Source organism: Cheilinus undulatus, linkage group 4 (assembly GCF_018320785.1).
Source record: "Cheilinus undulatus linkage group 4, ASM1832078v1, whole genome shotgun sequence".
Taxonomy (NCBI): Eukaryota; Metazoa; Chordata; class Actinopteri; order Labriformes; family Labridae; genus Cheilinus; species Cheilinus undulatus.
The window spans coordinates 6935257-6950664 of NC_054868.1; the positions used below are offsets into that span (position 1 = coordinate 6935257).

At 39.6% G+C, this 15408-nt stretch overlaps 1 protein-coding gene across 2 annotated transcripts in view; it reads right to left on the minus strand.

Annotated features, from left to right (window-relative positions):
* The window catches only part of LOC121508236 (E3 ubiquitin-protein ligase DTX4-like), a 52636-nt gene extending 38126 nt beyond the window's left edge, over positions 1 to 14510 (minus strand). Inside the window, exons 1-2 of one of the 2 annotated variants that reach the window (XM_041784944.1) lie at positions 14205 to 14510; positions 12417 to 12643 (exon numbers count right to left, since the gene is read on the minus strand). In XM_041784944.1, coding sequence (XP_041640878.1) covers positions 12417 to 12627 — 211 coding nt within the window. In that variant the 5' untranslated portion in view covers positions 12628 to 12643; positions 14205 to 14510. Of the gene's footprint in view, positions 1 to 12416; positions 12644 to 12892; positions 13362 to 14204 lie in introns of those variants that run through there. The other variant, XM_041784943.1, reaches the window with a different exon arrangement.
* Positions 14511 to 15408: the final 898 nt, after the last annotated feature.

Here is a 15408-nt window from a genome sequence, read left to right on the forward strand (position 1 = left end):
TCATACTTATCACCCCTCTTTGTTCTGGCCTTGTCATGCCGCGTCCTCCCTTCCGCTCTCTTTCTGTCTTTGTCTCTATTTTGTCTCACCTTGAAGGAGTCCGATCCCCTGAGTTTTGGGTTCAGAGTCAATTTTCAGCTTCATAAGGAGTGAGAGAGAAAAGAAAAAGAGATAGAGAAAGACAGAAAGAAAGAGGAGAAAAGATTAGAGGTGGTGAGGGACAGATCAGATGGACCAGAGGAACTCTGACATGAAGCCGATAATGAGAAGAGGAGACTCTGACCTTAAAAGATTGGAAATGTATCCCTCATTTTCTGTGAAAAGATTCTAAACTACATGGACATGATCTGTCAAAAGCTCCTGAAATATTGATTCAAGAAGTCTTAATTTGCTAGCTCTCACAACAGAACAGAACTTTGTTATGTCGGTGCATCCTTCTCTGTTGGGTATGTAATTCTGTGTGTTGCTAGTGTGTCTGTAAACATGTTCTGTAATTTCCTGTCCTGTCTCAGTCATCTGGTTTGTTGTGTTCATGTAAACGTAATCGGTGTTAAAGTTTGCCTCAACTCCCTACCCCCATCCTTGTCAACACAGTCTCCCCCCTCCTCTGTGTCTCTAGGGAGTCTCCCATCCAACCCCTGCCCCCCTATCTACCATGACCTCGACGCCCCGGGGCATTGTGGGGGTCTGGGAATGTGTCTCCTTCAGCAGGACCAGCTGGAACAAGAAGAGCTGCAGAAGCAAGGAAAAAAAAAAAAAAAAAAAGAGGATGCCCTCGAAGTCTGAATAAACAAAGATGATTTCAAAAGTTACATGAGTTCAGTAGTCTTTTCCCATTTCTACCAACAGAGGCATGAATGCACGCCGTGTCCCGCTCATTTATCTCCCTAGTCTCATCCCAGGAGCTTGAATTTAGATATTATAAACGAATGAGCCCCTCCTAGAATTAAACACAACAATCTCAAACTCCTGTTTAAGACAGAAACCAAAGGAAAGAAAGCAAGTTTTAAGCTAAATCGTTCAGTTACCAACAGAAAACATGCAAGTCCCCACATGATGAAAAACAGTGTTAGTTTCAAAAGTTTTGTTCCTGTGGCGTGTGGAGAACAATGTGTCCAAAACAGCACTGACAGATTCTGTCATCGCTGCACAGTCCTGACCCAAAAATGAGAAATCTCTCAAGATCTAAACACAACTTTGGAGAAGTGAACATGGCAGATGTAAAAAGTTAGTATTTCAAGAGTTCAGCATTAATGTTTGACTTAAACAGTGATTAAAAATGTTAGTCGACTACCTTTTCCCATTAGCATAACAACACAAAGACAAGAAGAAAAATCAATTTTTACAAAGGAGAGTAAAATGAGATTAAAATGTTACTGAGTCATTTCATGTCCATGATATTTTTCCACTGATTGTAAATTCATTAAAACACAACATACAGGTGCATCCAGGGCTGCCAACTTGTGAGAAAACCTTGGAGTGAGACTTCGTCATTTGCGCGACTCTCACGCCAATTGCATGAGAGTTGGCAGCCCTGACTTCACCCTCGTAAGCTAGCTGACAAGTGCAACTCCTCCCCATGGGGGGTCTGATTTGACAAGAACAGGCTATCTTCCTGCAATTCAGCTAATCAGAGGTAGCTAGGGTGGATGCTTGGCTGAATTTCTAGAAATGAGTGAGGAATGGGAGGTGTGGCGTGAGTGCGTGTGAAAAGCGTAATTTGCGTGACTCTCATGCCGTTTGCGTGAGAGTTGGTGGCTCTGGATGCATCTAAGAAATAAGAATATCATGTAAAAGTTTATTTCCCCCCATGATTTACTTCAGAAAATAACACTTCCATTCATTCTAGACTCATCTCATACAAAGGGAAATGTTCCAAGACTCTTTGTTTTAATCTTGATGATTACCACTTAAAGCTCAAAAATCTTAAATCCACTATCTCAGAATATCAGAATATTTGATTAGAATTTGGTTTTGTCACACCATTTAGCAGCTTAAGTTAAATAGCATTTCTGAAATTTTAATTTCTAATACCAGATGCATTTTTGAAGTTATAAATCAGGGGCCTTCTGAGTACACTATTCATCCATTTCAGGTTCAGGTTTCAACATTTTTTAAGTAGCTCAAGATTTGAACGACGAAATCTTGAAGACTAAAATCTGTAATCCGCTTTTGTTCTCTGAGAAGGCAGTGACATGACCGGTTTTTCTGGTTGCCTAATAATTGGGCACAACCAGTCACTCCAAACTGAAAACAGGAGGAGTAACAACAGCACAACGAGATACTAACTAAAAACTTCCACATAGTAAAAGCCCACTATTCCTTCAATGGTTGTCACAATATCAGGACTTCAGCTCTGTTAGGATCCCAGTAAAACTGAACAACTGATATTAGATTTAACACCACAGGCACAAAATAGTCCATATAGGCACAAAATAATGGGTAATTTCTTCTTTTTAATACAGAAAATTGCATAAAGACTTCTGCAAACTCTCTAAATTGCACAAAAACTTTGGCAATGATTCAGTGTGCTGCAGTTTGCCTTCAATTCTTGAATGAGTATTTTTGGGGTTAACCTATTGATCATTATCAGGCATTTTTCTCATTAAAATTAGGGATACTCAATATTATCAGCACAATATCAGTATCAACAGATATAAAAAGTGCATTATTGTATCCGCAGGTATGACTATTTCTGCAGATATATACAACCAATATTTAGGGTTTAAAATCTGCTGACATCGTAAATATTGGCCCTACAAACCAACAGACCTACTTCAGATGAAGTCTTTCCTTAGTCATCATCATTCCTTACACTTTAAAGGCTGTTTTAAGGACTGCAATATGGTTATTTGTTCTTTCTTAAACTTAAAATTATACGTTTGGAGGACAAAAGTTTTAGATCTGAACTAGGGCTGAACGATATATTGGATTTAAACAGTGATGGCGATGTGCACATGTGCAATAGTCACATTACAAGGGCATGCACTTGTCAGGTAACCTGGTGCTTCCGTGCTTTTCAGTTTAGGCCAAATTCACACATTTTCTCGTTTCCTTGATAAACGTGCATTTCAGTAAACCTGAACTCAACCAGAAGACAGAGAAATGAGCTCTGTGCAGCGAATTTGTGTCTCTTCTCCTTAAGTCATGCTGCAGGTGATGCTGCTGCTGCTGCCACTACGATGGCATGATGCTCAAGTTATGCAAGGCCAACCCCAGGTGAGTGGATTCCCTCTATGGCTGGGCAATTAATCGAAAATTAGATCGAATCGCAATATGGCCTGCTGCAGTTTTCAAAGCGCAAAAGGTGCAATATTTCTTTGACCTGACATTTGTGTCAAAATATTAGTTTGAACATTTTTTTCAAGCAGAGACGTTACACATGACGTATCATGCAATCATTCAGGTGCAATTTTTTTTTAGATAAGTCCACAAAAAATGTATGGTCCTTTCTTTGCACAGACATGTTGATTGGAGGGTTGTCAAGAATAATCACACTAATTGTAATTTGCAATTAACAATCATCCACAATACGTGGGCTAATATGGAAATTAAACTCAATGTCTCAATTCAGTTTTAAAAGCTTACAGACAGCTCAGTAGACAAGTTGGGAGTCACCTGAGCCATGTGCTATCAAACATTTACTCTTTACTGTTAAAGTCTCTCCTTTTCAATCCAAAACAAATTCCTTTTTTCTGTGGTTAAGTTCATGATGAAACCTTCAATTTACCCGTAAAAGCTGGTTTGTATCACAAGTCACCCTTTATTTAAGACAACAGAAAAATATGAAATTATACAAAAACAGATTTAAATGCAAATAGAGGAGTTTTAGAATGGGATAGAGAGGGTGCCATTAATCCTGATTAATTACAGAAACCTTAAAACTAATTGATAAAAAATGTTAAACCTTTGACAGTCCTAGCTGACTGTTTATTTTACATCTTCAATGTGTGCGTATTAGGGCTGAGGCGATGTGGTAAAATAATCTAATTGCGACCCCCCCCCCCCCCCCCAATATTGCAATTGCGATTTTATATGTGATTACTCCTTGACTTTCTGTTATTCCTAAACAAGGCCTGAACAATTCTTTAAAAGTGTCTAACTCTGATGATTTTGACTCAAATTGCAAAATGGATATGAATTATTGCATTGAAGGGTTTTTGTCATTCTTATATTTAAGAAAAAAAGTACAAAAATGAAGACGATAGGATTTTTTTCTTGTAGGCTAGTCTAAAAAAAATTCACCCAAATGATTGCATGATGTTGTACACAACATCTCTGTTCCAAAAAAAAAAAAAAGGTTTCAAACTGCTCTTTTGACACAAATTTGCAATGCAAACAATATCTGCAGCTGCAAAAATAGGATTTATTTAACTGGTATTATGACACATTTCAAGTTAAAGAAATACGGCACCTTTTGCGATTTGAAAATTGCAGCAGGCCTTATTGCGATTTAATCTAATTTTTGATCAATTGCCCTGCCCAAGTGCGCATCAGTGTGAATATCGCTGCAGCTCGACCTTTCTAAGCATTAATGTAGTCATCAGTTGGACTCATGTTGGCTAAAGTAACTTAAAATGTGATTAGAAATGGCTGATGACATTTAAGGGACACAGAGGTTAGTTTACTTGTAAAGCTGATGAAGAAACAAGTCGCTACGTCCACCTGTCCTGTCTCTTCTTATCCTCATCCTCTGTCTGTGTGTTGGAGCTTTTGTTAGAGAGCTGCACAGTGAGATATTCCAAAATTCAAACGGACAGAAACACCAACAAAAATGTACAAGCTTTACTTAATGCACAAAAGGTCACTCTATTTATCTGGTTTCATTTAATTAAAAAAAAATCACAATATATTGCAGATAGAAAAACTATTAAAATGTCAGTTTTTTCCAATATCATTCATCCCTCATCTGAACTACATTTACACCTCCATATCAATAATGGTGACAGCTAAAAGGAATTTGTAAATATCAAATATCGGTAAGAATCATGTATCCCTAGGACCAGGAACTTTTTAGAATTGTAAATCGATTATGTCAAATCGTGACCCTAGAATAGGAATCTAATCCTGAGATGCTGTAATATTCACATTTTTATTAGGCGACCAATAGTGAGTAAAATCTTGTTAAATTTACCAAAATCTGCAGGCAAACTCCTCCACACATTGTCTAAACTGCAGAGAAACACTAAAAACAACAGTCAGTTCTGGCTTAAGTAGGAGAATTGTTGTGAAATGGGTGTTTTGTTCTTGCAAATTAAAAACAGCTTAGAGAAACAGAAGAGTCGATATGAGAGGCACGAGCGTCAGAGCTCAACAATTTCACTTATGTTAGCCCAAGAACTGGATCCTAGGTGGAAATAACTCTACCCTTTCCCTTCTTTCTCTCCTCTTCTTATTCCACTTTACTGAACTTGCTAACAACCAGCAAGCCCAGAAACATAACAAGCCTGTCGAGCTCTGTCCTGCTTCTGAAAGCCCCCAGACTCCCTCGATGTGTGTTTGTGTCTATCACAGTCACAGTGGAGTAACTCACATCTGTTCTGTGATATCCAACAATGGTGGAGCGGCTAAAGTCAGAGCGATAGAGAGAGAAGGAGAGAATGCAGACTTCCCAATCATCTCACTCCTTCTGCAACAACCACTCCCACTCCCTCGCTCCCCCCATACGACACACAGAAACTCGTATCGTTCTATCTCTCCCATGTTGTAGCCAAATCCAAGAGGCCCCTGGGACTTTTCCCTATTGACGAAACTAAACACTTAGAGAAGAGAGGTAGGGGGGTTGAGAGAGTGAGAGACCCCAGAGAGGGGGAGGGTGTTTCAGACAACTATGGTGAACTCTCTGCTCATTAGGCCTTGAAATATTCAATTCTTTCCATCAAGGTCCCACTGTGTGTGTTGGGTGAATGTGCAGCTGCTGTGTGCCAAAGTTCTTATGTGCCAGCATAGTGTTCATGAAAAAGGGCTAAAGCATGCAGCTAGCCCAGTTGCTCCATGGTCATTTGCAGCTGCTCTCAATCATCACCACACACACACTATCACACATTTAAGTTTCACAACAATCTTTAAGGCGGGGTATCCAGATTGTTTCTATTAACTTCAGCAGCCTGCTAAGTGTCTGTCTTGTCTGAATATAAAAAAAAAAAAAAAAATCTGTAGTTCACAGTGCAGTTGTACCTAATGGGAAATAACTGCCAGTAAAAGCCAGAGCTACAGGATACTGGCACAGAGATTTCACCTGAAATATTCCTGATTTAAATGATCATATGTGCATCTAACAGGAGGACACACAAGACATAAATACACTATCAGACAAAAGTATTTGGCCACACCTGTTAATTATTGAATTCAGGTCTTTAAATCAGACCTGTTGCCACAGGTGTATAAAAATCAAGCACCTAGCCATGTAGTCTCCATTTACAAACATTTCTGATCCTAAATGGGTCGTTCTAAAGAGCTCAGTGACTTCAAGCATGGTGCTGTGATGGATGCCACCTTTGCAATAATACAGTTCGTGTAATTTTATCCCTGCTGGATTTTCCATCGTCAACTGTAAGTTATACCATTAGAAAGTGGAAGCATTTAGGAACAACAGCAACTCAGCCATGATGCAAAAGACCACGTAAAATCACAGAGAAGGGTCAGCGTCTGCTAACGCACATGGTGTGTTAGTCGCCAGCGCTCTGCTGATTCCATAGCTGAAGAGTTCGGAACTTCCACTGGCATTAATGTAAGCACAAAAACTGTGCAGTTAAAGCTTCATGGAGTATTAGTTTCAATGGCTGAGCTGCTGCAGGCAAGCCTCGCATTGGCATCAGATGGAGTGGTGCAACGCACACCGACACTGGACTGTGGAGCAGTGGAAACTTGTTCTGTAGAGTGAAGAATAACACTCCTCTGTTTGGAGGATGCTAGGAGAACGTTAGTGGAGGACGTTTGGTGGAGGACGGGTAATGGTATAGGGCTGTTTTTCAGAGTTTGGGTTAGGCCCCTTATCTCTAGTGAAGGTCAACCTTTATGCTTCAGCATACCAAGACATTTTGGACAATGCTATGCTTCCAACTTTGTGGCAACAGTTTGGGGAAGGCCTTTTTTTCTATTCCAACATGACTGCACCGTCGTGCACAAAGCAAGGACTATAAAGACATGGTTTGATGGGTCTTGTGTGGAAGAACTTGACTGGCCTGCACAGAGCCCTGACATTAACCCTGTTGAGCATCTTTTGGATGAACTAGAACAGAGATTGTGTGCCAGAACTTCTCGTCCAACATCAGTGCCTGACCTCATAAATTCTTTACAGCATGAATGGGCATAAATTTCCCAAAAACACTCCAAAATATTGTGAGAAGCCTTCCAAGAAGAGTGGAGGCTGTTATAGCTGCAAAAGAGGGGGCGACTCCTTACTAAACTGCATGTGTTTTAAAATCATGTCACTACAGTCCTTGCTGTTGTAATGGCCTTCTCTAACACTATCAAATGGTCTTGCAGCATTTTCAATCTGACTTAACACATTTTGGTAAAATTTGCCTTCTTCTTTAGGCACTGAAACTTCAGCAGGTTTTCAGGAGTTCTTTGCTGGTATGAATGCATTGAAGTGAAATATTTTAAACAAACTTTAAGGGCGGTCTCTTTCACTCTCTCTGCCTGGAAAATTCAGGCATTCAGGACCAGACAGTTCGGTCATTTATAGAATAGTAATATACAGCTTAAGTTTTAGTTTTAATGTAAAACCAAACTTCTAACAAAATAGTGCCCTGAAATCACCACTTTATGCTAGAAATAGACTGGGAAATATACCTAGCTATTTCAAAGCAGAGTGTCAAACACTATGTATCTATAAATGAAAAAATCTTCAAACTTTGAATTTTAAAATCCTTTGAATTTATGTACGAGACTCACTTTTATTGTCAAGTCTGTTTACACACACAATGGATTTGTATTGGTGTTGTTTTACAAAAAGTAAATAATTCAAATTTAGAATATAAAATATGAACAAAGTTTCTGGTGTCCTTTCTTCAATATTAACTTTAAAACCCTTAAGACCAACAAGTGTTGTGAAAAAGAGCCTGACTAAGAGGAACTTTCCTTCTTTATTTTTCTAGGGAAAAACTGCAGCTAAAATTTTTCTTGCATGCTTTATTTCATTCCAAAATTTATCCATGCTCTAATTTTGATCAGTGCTCGGAGCTATCAAAGGCATCAACAACACAAATAACCCCACTATTTATTCCATGTAGTCACTAGTTAGCAAGACCCACATTTAAGCTGCAACAAAAGCATTAAGCTAGATAGCCCAGGGGTTCCCACACTTTTCAGCCCATGACCCCCAAAATATCGGCATCAGAGATGGGGGACCCATACTTCCCTTGGAGGTGGGTAAATTCACATTTAAATGAGTTTTTGCACACATTACTTACATCTAAGCACAAGTCTCACTTATCAAAAACTATGTTTTTGTTTTAAATTAAACTTATTTTAAGATTTGTTTTTACAATAATTGATCAAATCTATTACTTTGAATCACTTTTCTTTGTCTCTGGGGCAAGCATCCTGCAACCCCCCCTTAGTGTCCAACGATGCCCCCCAGGGGTCCTGACCCCCACAGTTGGGAACCACTGGGATAGCCCACATTAACTGCTAGGTTGCTGACACCACAAGCTAACAAACCAAACCAAAGATACTTACTGATTGAAGTGTATGTGGGAATGGTAACAGCCACAATCTGGTCAAAAATGCATTCTTTGATGGATTTCTTTTTAACCTGTAAGCTTACTTTAACAAAGCAAGCAATCCACTGCTATGTTTCACTGTGAGAGCCGTGCTTGTTTAACAAGGGAGATGATCTGCCTCTCAACAATATTTGGAGAATTTTATGGGTTTTTCAGGGAATTCCAGGACATTACATTAAAAGAAAAGATGTAAAAATGCCATACAAAGCAACAAGTCACTAAGCTGAAAACTTTTGCCCGTGTATCAATGCAACATGTAGGCTGACATTTACTGAATCAACAAAGGAGAGGAGACAAACATACTGAGAAGCAGTGGACATAATGAAACTTTCATGTCATGCACTTGGATCACACAGGTCGCACGCTGTTGGCAGGATATAAACTGTATTGCTCCTTCCCGTGCGGCCGCTGTGAACAATTTTGCATTTACACATGAAGCTAAAACATCTCTGGAAATTTGCTTTTCCAGATGCGTCACATCATCACAAACTATAATGCTGCTGTTTCTGGGTCCATAATGTCATCTTAAAGCAGACACACTTGGGTTAATTTCACTCCCTTCCTTAGGCACTGTGTCTAAACTAAATATGAAGCTTTCAGCCCTGTATTGCTGACCAGTTTCATGACCTTTAAGGTAGCCATCTTCACTCCAGTACCTTTGTTTGAGCTTTGTGAATACCCATCCACCTGTCAAGTGATGTGTCAAGTGCAATCAGGCTCAAGTTGAGTGTTCACTTTGCAATTTCAAGCCGACTCCATGACAGTCATGGTTGAAAGTAGGGATGAACGATTTGCCAAAATAATCTAATTACAAATTTTTCCCAAATACTATGAATGTAATTCAATTTGCGATTATTGTTGGGTTAATCTTATGTATTTCTCAACAAATTCAAGCAACAAACTATTCCATAAATAAGACCATGTGTATTGAAAACAATGAAATTGTTTCAGAACTAATTACTCCATACTAGCATAAATCTGAATAAGAGGGTGCAACAAGCTTTAAGCTATAAAGGAGGCGGCTGGGTTGGGGGAAGTGAGGCTGGCCATCAGCTGATCGCAGCTGCGGTATGATTTTTGTGAAGTGCCGCTAGGTTTCATCAGTTTTAGATAGAGTGAGCTAACTAATTTTGCTTGTATTGCAAATTTGAGGTCATTTGCTTTGTTTATGGGTATTATCATTTTTATGTCACTCATTTTGATTAAGAAAAACGTACATTAAGCACAAAGAGGAGGATTTTTGTAAACCATTATAAAAAATTTGACACTTCAATGTTTGCATAATGTGCATAAAATCTCTGCTGCTGCATGAAAATGATTTATTAAACTGGTATTTAGGAGATTGGAGAACTGGAGATATTGCAACTTCTGCGATTTGAAAATTGCAGTAGGCCATACTGCGATTTAATCTAATTTGCAATTAACTGCCAGGCCTAGAGGAAAGTCAGCGTACACTGTGACTGATTCGTTTAAAATGCGCAACCACCGCGCACAATTTAAGTGCTTACACTGCACAGACCGAAGATCGTGCACAACTCAGTGTTCACACTGTACAAGTGAAGTCAGGACGGAGTGTAACAAATAGAAATGAAGCGTTCTTTGAAAAGTCTCACCCACAGAGATTGAAGTCAGCTCTCTTGTATCGTTTTCACATTTTACAAACAGCAATAGAAATGCTCTCATCTCTCTCCCACACAAATACATATTAACACCATCATCTGCAAACACAACTATCAGCTACATAGTAAAAAATATTCTGTGTCAGCTGGAGGTCAGCAGATAGGACTTATATCCTTTGCTGTTGGGTAATGCACATCAAACAGGTAATCTTGTTGCTTTCATGGTGATTTAAGATGCTGTTCAGCGATTTACAAAGGAAAAAAGCCCCAAAAGTGGAGATCTGGCTTGTAGCTCTGCTTTCTCTGTGGAAGTGTGCAGTCATACAGCCAAAATATCAACATCAGACAAGCTGGTTGGGCTATGGTCGGCCAGTGCATCCCCCTGCACGCTGCACAACAAACAGCACACAATCAGGTTGATCAGTCTGATAAAACATATAATAAATCATGATGCAGATTTGCTTACCGTTAACAGTCATGCTTTCCAAAATCCTTCCACAAGATGGATCTCAAACAAACATTCCACCATTTTTTATGCTCTCTTGGGACAGAAGACAAATCACAAGACTCCAGTTTTTGCCCCACAGCACTGCACAAATATCCTAGTTGAGTATGAATGTGTTTAACCCCCACAAAAGGCAAAAGACACAAACCACTCAGAGAGTTGACATTCACCGTTAAGTCAAACTACATTAGGGTAATTCAAGCTTCATTAAGAGCCGGACTCTAGTCTCACGCACTGAGACTACATTGGTTTATTGATACAAATATGTCCAACTCCGCCGTGATAGGTGCTTAAATAACCACTTACATCTAAATTCTACTAGACCTTCTTCTGGTTGACCTTGCCAACAAGTTAGCAAGTAAGGTTATATGTCAAATGTAAGAAACATTCTTACATTTTTTCTGCTCTGTACAAATCATACATGTCATACGCGTCAGTTACTTCACAAATGCAACAAACACTATCCCTTATACTTATGGTGATATCCAAAGGTAGACGACAATGCAACTTCTGCTTGGTTATAAATCTCTGCTTGTCAACTTCTGGGTCAAAGCCCAGTACAGAAACTGAGGTGTATGTGCAGAACACCTGAACCAGTGTGGGGCAGATTGTGATGCAGACATGCAAGAGTAAACTGATCACTAATGGCATTTTCTTGGTGTGTTGGCATTCTTTTTTCTATGAACATACATGTAAACCTTAATTCTGTGAAAACATAAATGCATACTTGTAGGGATGCACAATATTATCCACATGAAATTGGTATTGGCAGATTTAAGTTTAAAATGTGAACTATCAGTATTAACAGATGTGAACATTTCTGCCAATATTTTGACCATAAAATCTAACTATAGCAGCTGTAGATATCAGCTAACAAATAAATAAGTTAGTGAAGTTTTAGGCTGGGCCAATAGACCTTACGTCAGCTGAACTATTTTTCTTCAATTACCATCATTCCTTACACTTTAAAGTATGCTTTAAGGACTTATATTTGTCAATTTGTCCATCCTGTAACTTCAAATTGTCTGTTTTGAGGACATAAGTTTTAGATCTGAACTACATTCAAATATCAGCATCCATCCATGCTGGCTAAAATTCATCTGTAAATATCAGCATACCCAATATCAGCAAAAATCCAATAGTGCATCCCTACTAACTTGAAATAGAATTTCTGTTCTGCTAAACAACCAAAATTACTGTCTTTTGCTAACATTATGTAGTTGGATAAAGGCATGATAGCAAATTTCCTGAATTTACATGCAGTATTACTTACATTTTGGGTTTTGAAGTAAGTTATTAGAGGCTGACAGCATTAATAAAATGTGTGTGCTCAATCATGACTTAAAGCATGAAAGGTGTGAAATAAAAATAAATAGGACGGTATCATAAAGCATGCAATCAAAAAGAAAGACTGCACAGCAACACACCTCCTCAAGGAACCATAATTTAATCTTAACACTGGTTAAAGCAATGCCTTCACTTACAGGAAGATTTTATGACCCTAAAGCCTCCATAATGAGCCAATAATGACATTCTCGTCCAGTGCATCACACTCTGCCTTACCTGTGTCCTGTCTGAACTGATGCATGGACTGGAGATCTATGATGTAAGGCGACAGCCGGCTGTCCACTTGGCCGAGGACAACGCTCCCTCCGCGGGGGTCGCTGCTCCGGATGGCCGCCTCTATCTGGTGGGATACCGCCGGGCTGTATGGCCTCCAACGGCCGTGTTCGTTCAGCCATTCCCACACCACCACGGCAGAGGCCAGGAGCATGTTGTTACTGTTGGCCCTGTGGAGGACATTTATGATTAAAACAAGGGCAAGACGTCTTTTTTTCAGATATAGTTTAAGTGTTGCGGGGTTTGCTGGCCAAAATATAGCTTGCAGCTTGCTTGGAGGAGGCAGAGGCCAGCCAAACCGCAAACACTGAGGCTTTGGCACATAATTCTGTGTAGTTTCAATTCCAATTTCACTATTTAATGTGGCAAATGATTAAAACATATCGTATCCCAAAGCTAAACAAAGATATTTGTCTTACATGGAGCCGTGGCAGAGCTAACGCCGGGAGAGACCGACACATTCTTCTGCGGACATCCGAGCTCCTCGCATGGCCAAGCGGAGAAGGAAATCACGGTCCTCGCGCCGCTGTGTTTGTTATAACACCGTATTATGGTGTTAAAACTGCCGTTTGATGAACAGAGAACGAAGAGGCCTAGGTCTGTATGTTTTAGTCCTTGCTCCAGACACACAGATAGCTTCTCCGGCGGCTCGTTAATGTCCAGTGACGGCCTTTTGTGAGATTTTGGCTCGGTGGAGGAAACCCCCTCGGTGTAGAGAAAATACGGTTTAAAAAATGACGTTTCGACTGATATTTCATCTATCAACTTGGCTTATCAGTCCAAGCTATAGCAGCTTCGGTGGGGTGGAGATAGCAACAGCTAGAGTGTTTTCCTCCCGTAGTTTGGGGCGTTGCATACCGAAATGTTGGGAAAGTGTAGTGGCTTCCAACAGCGCGCAACCTCAGTAGTAACGACTCTCCAACCAGGTGTTACGCCGAGTAGTGCTACCCAGCGAGAATTGTGTGCAGATCGCGTGAGCGCGCACAGCTCACCACACTTTTCTCAGCATTTTTTACAGCATTTTTCATTAATCAAACAATAAGAAACATTTAAGCGTGGCAGTAGTATTTGTCCTGAAATATAATTTAATATTTTTAAGACTATCCCAGATTGTTTATAGACTTTGGTAAATACAACTCAACAACTGTGTTTTAAACTCAACCAGATTTACATTTAAAAGTTCAGTATATTTGCTGGAAGCAATATTCGGTCCTTTATTGCCCTTTTTAATGAAAGAGCTGCTAGCATTCTTTGGAATAGTATGGTATTTCCCGGTGGGCGTTCTCTTAATTCTCCAACACTCAAATAATGCGGAAATAATGTGTTTCAACAGTAGAACTCATCGTAATGTCTATTTTCGCCTTATGTGTGCGCGCTCCCGCGAGTCGAATGCAAATCTCTCGTGACGACACAGCTCATCACACCACCGGGTCATACCAGAACAGGTTCAACTGGTCTCGATCCCGAGAACACAGCACTTTAAGTGCACGCTGAGGATACTTCTTACTAAAATAACTCACAACAGACATTTAGGCCTCAGCGCAATGCTATGGTATTTTATTTTACATTTTACAGCTACTAAAGTGATTCATCTTTCAAGCTGTTGGAACAAATTATACTGATCGTTGTCAATAAGCTGCTGCTGCAGGCTGGGACTATAACACATCCAATTTGCACGTTTCTTTACGGTCAAATGCACCACTTTATGAATTCATTAAACTCAAAATTTACCTGTTGCTATGAACTTCAGGGTCCACTCTCCTCGGAGGAAAATCCAGGATCGTCTCAGAATTATTTTAAGCTAGCCTTTTCTTCTTCTCATCTCCACCATGGCTCCCTCCTTCTCCCTCTCTGCTCTCACAAAGCAAAACCGCTTCGATTTTGTCTTCAAGAAAAAATCCAAACAGAGACGAGGAACTAGATTCCCTTTGGCGAATCAGGCGCAGGGAAAAATAGAAGTAGATCCATGGTGCCGTGAAATAAACTCAACCATGCTTGTCATAATGCTATCCTTTCGGGTCCATCTTCTCCCGTGTGGGAAAAGTTTGTATGAGGGTAGAGAGGGGACTGGGAGCACAGCAGCCCCCCTCACCACGCCCAGAAACCCCCAGGGAGATCCACTGCCAATAGGGAGCAGGTCTCCAAAAACATTTCAAGCTTGACTTGAAATATATTTTGCTTTGAATTCTGCACCTTTGTAACTTGGTTCACTATTTGTTGAAATATTCCTTATAAAAAGATGTGTGAGTGAAATACTACCATATGTGAGTTGAAGTGTTTACAGAAGAAAGTTTTTGAGCTGATTTGCACAGATAAACTTAAAACGAGCTTTGTTTAAGGGAGATGATTTTAAATTAAGAAAAAAAGATTGGCATTCAATGTTCAGCAGTTAACATAGTGGTTTAGGGATATCCAGCACCAAACATGTAATTATTCTTTACGTTATATCACATGCCAAGAGAGATCTCTTATGAAAAAAAAACACATCTTAAAACATAAAAGGGGAAGAAAACAAACACGCTCTTAAGTATTGTCTGTGGGGTTTTTTTTTGTTTTTTTTTTTTTTTTTTAGGAAAGATGCCTTTATTTACTTTTTCTTCCTCTGCTTTGTGAAATTTAGTCCACAAAAATTCTACCTCATGGAATGTTTGTCTTTAAACCATTTAAAATTTTAAAAAGCTACAATTTTACACTTCTTACATCTATGATTCATATCTTGTATAAGCTCACATCTTTCCAAACTGGATTTATGATCATTTATATGGGGAAAAAAATGGTACTTTACTGCTACGAGGCTCAACACTTGTGAAAGTAGCGACATGCTGCCACCTGCTGGACGGATCGGATTGGAACTTGCACCACGTTTTTCAATGCAGTTTGATACTGACACCACGACGTAAACTACAGACCAGGATGATTGAAAGCGCTTTTACAG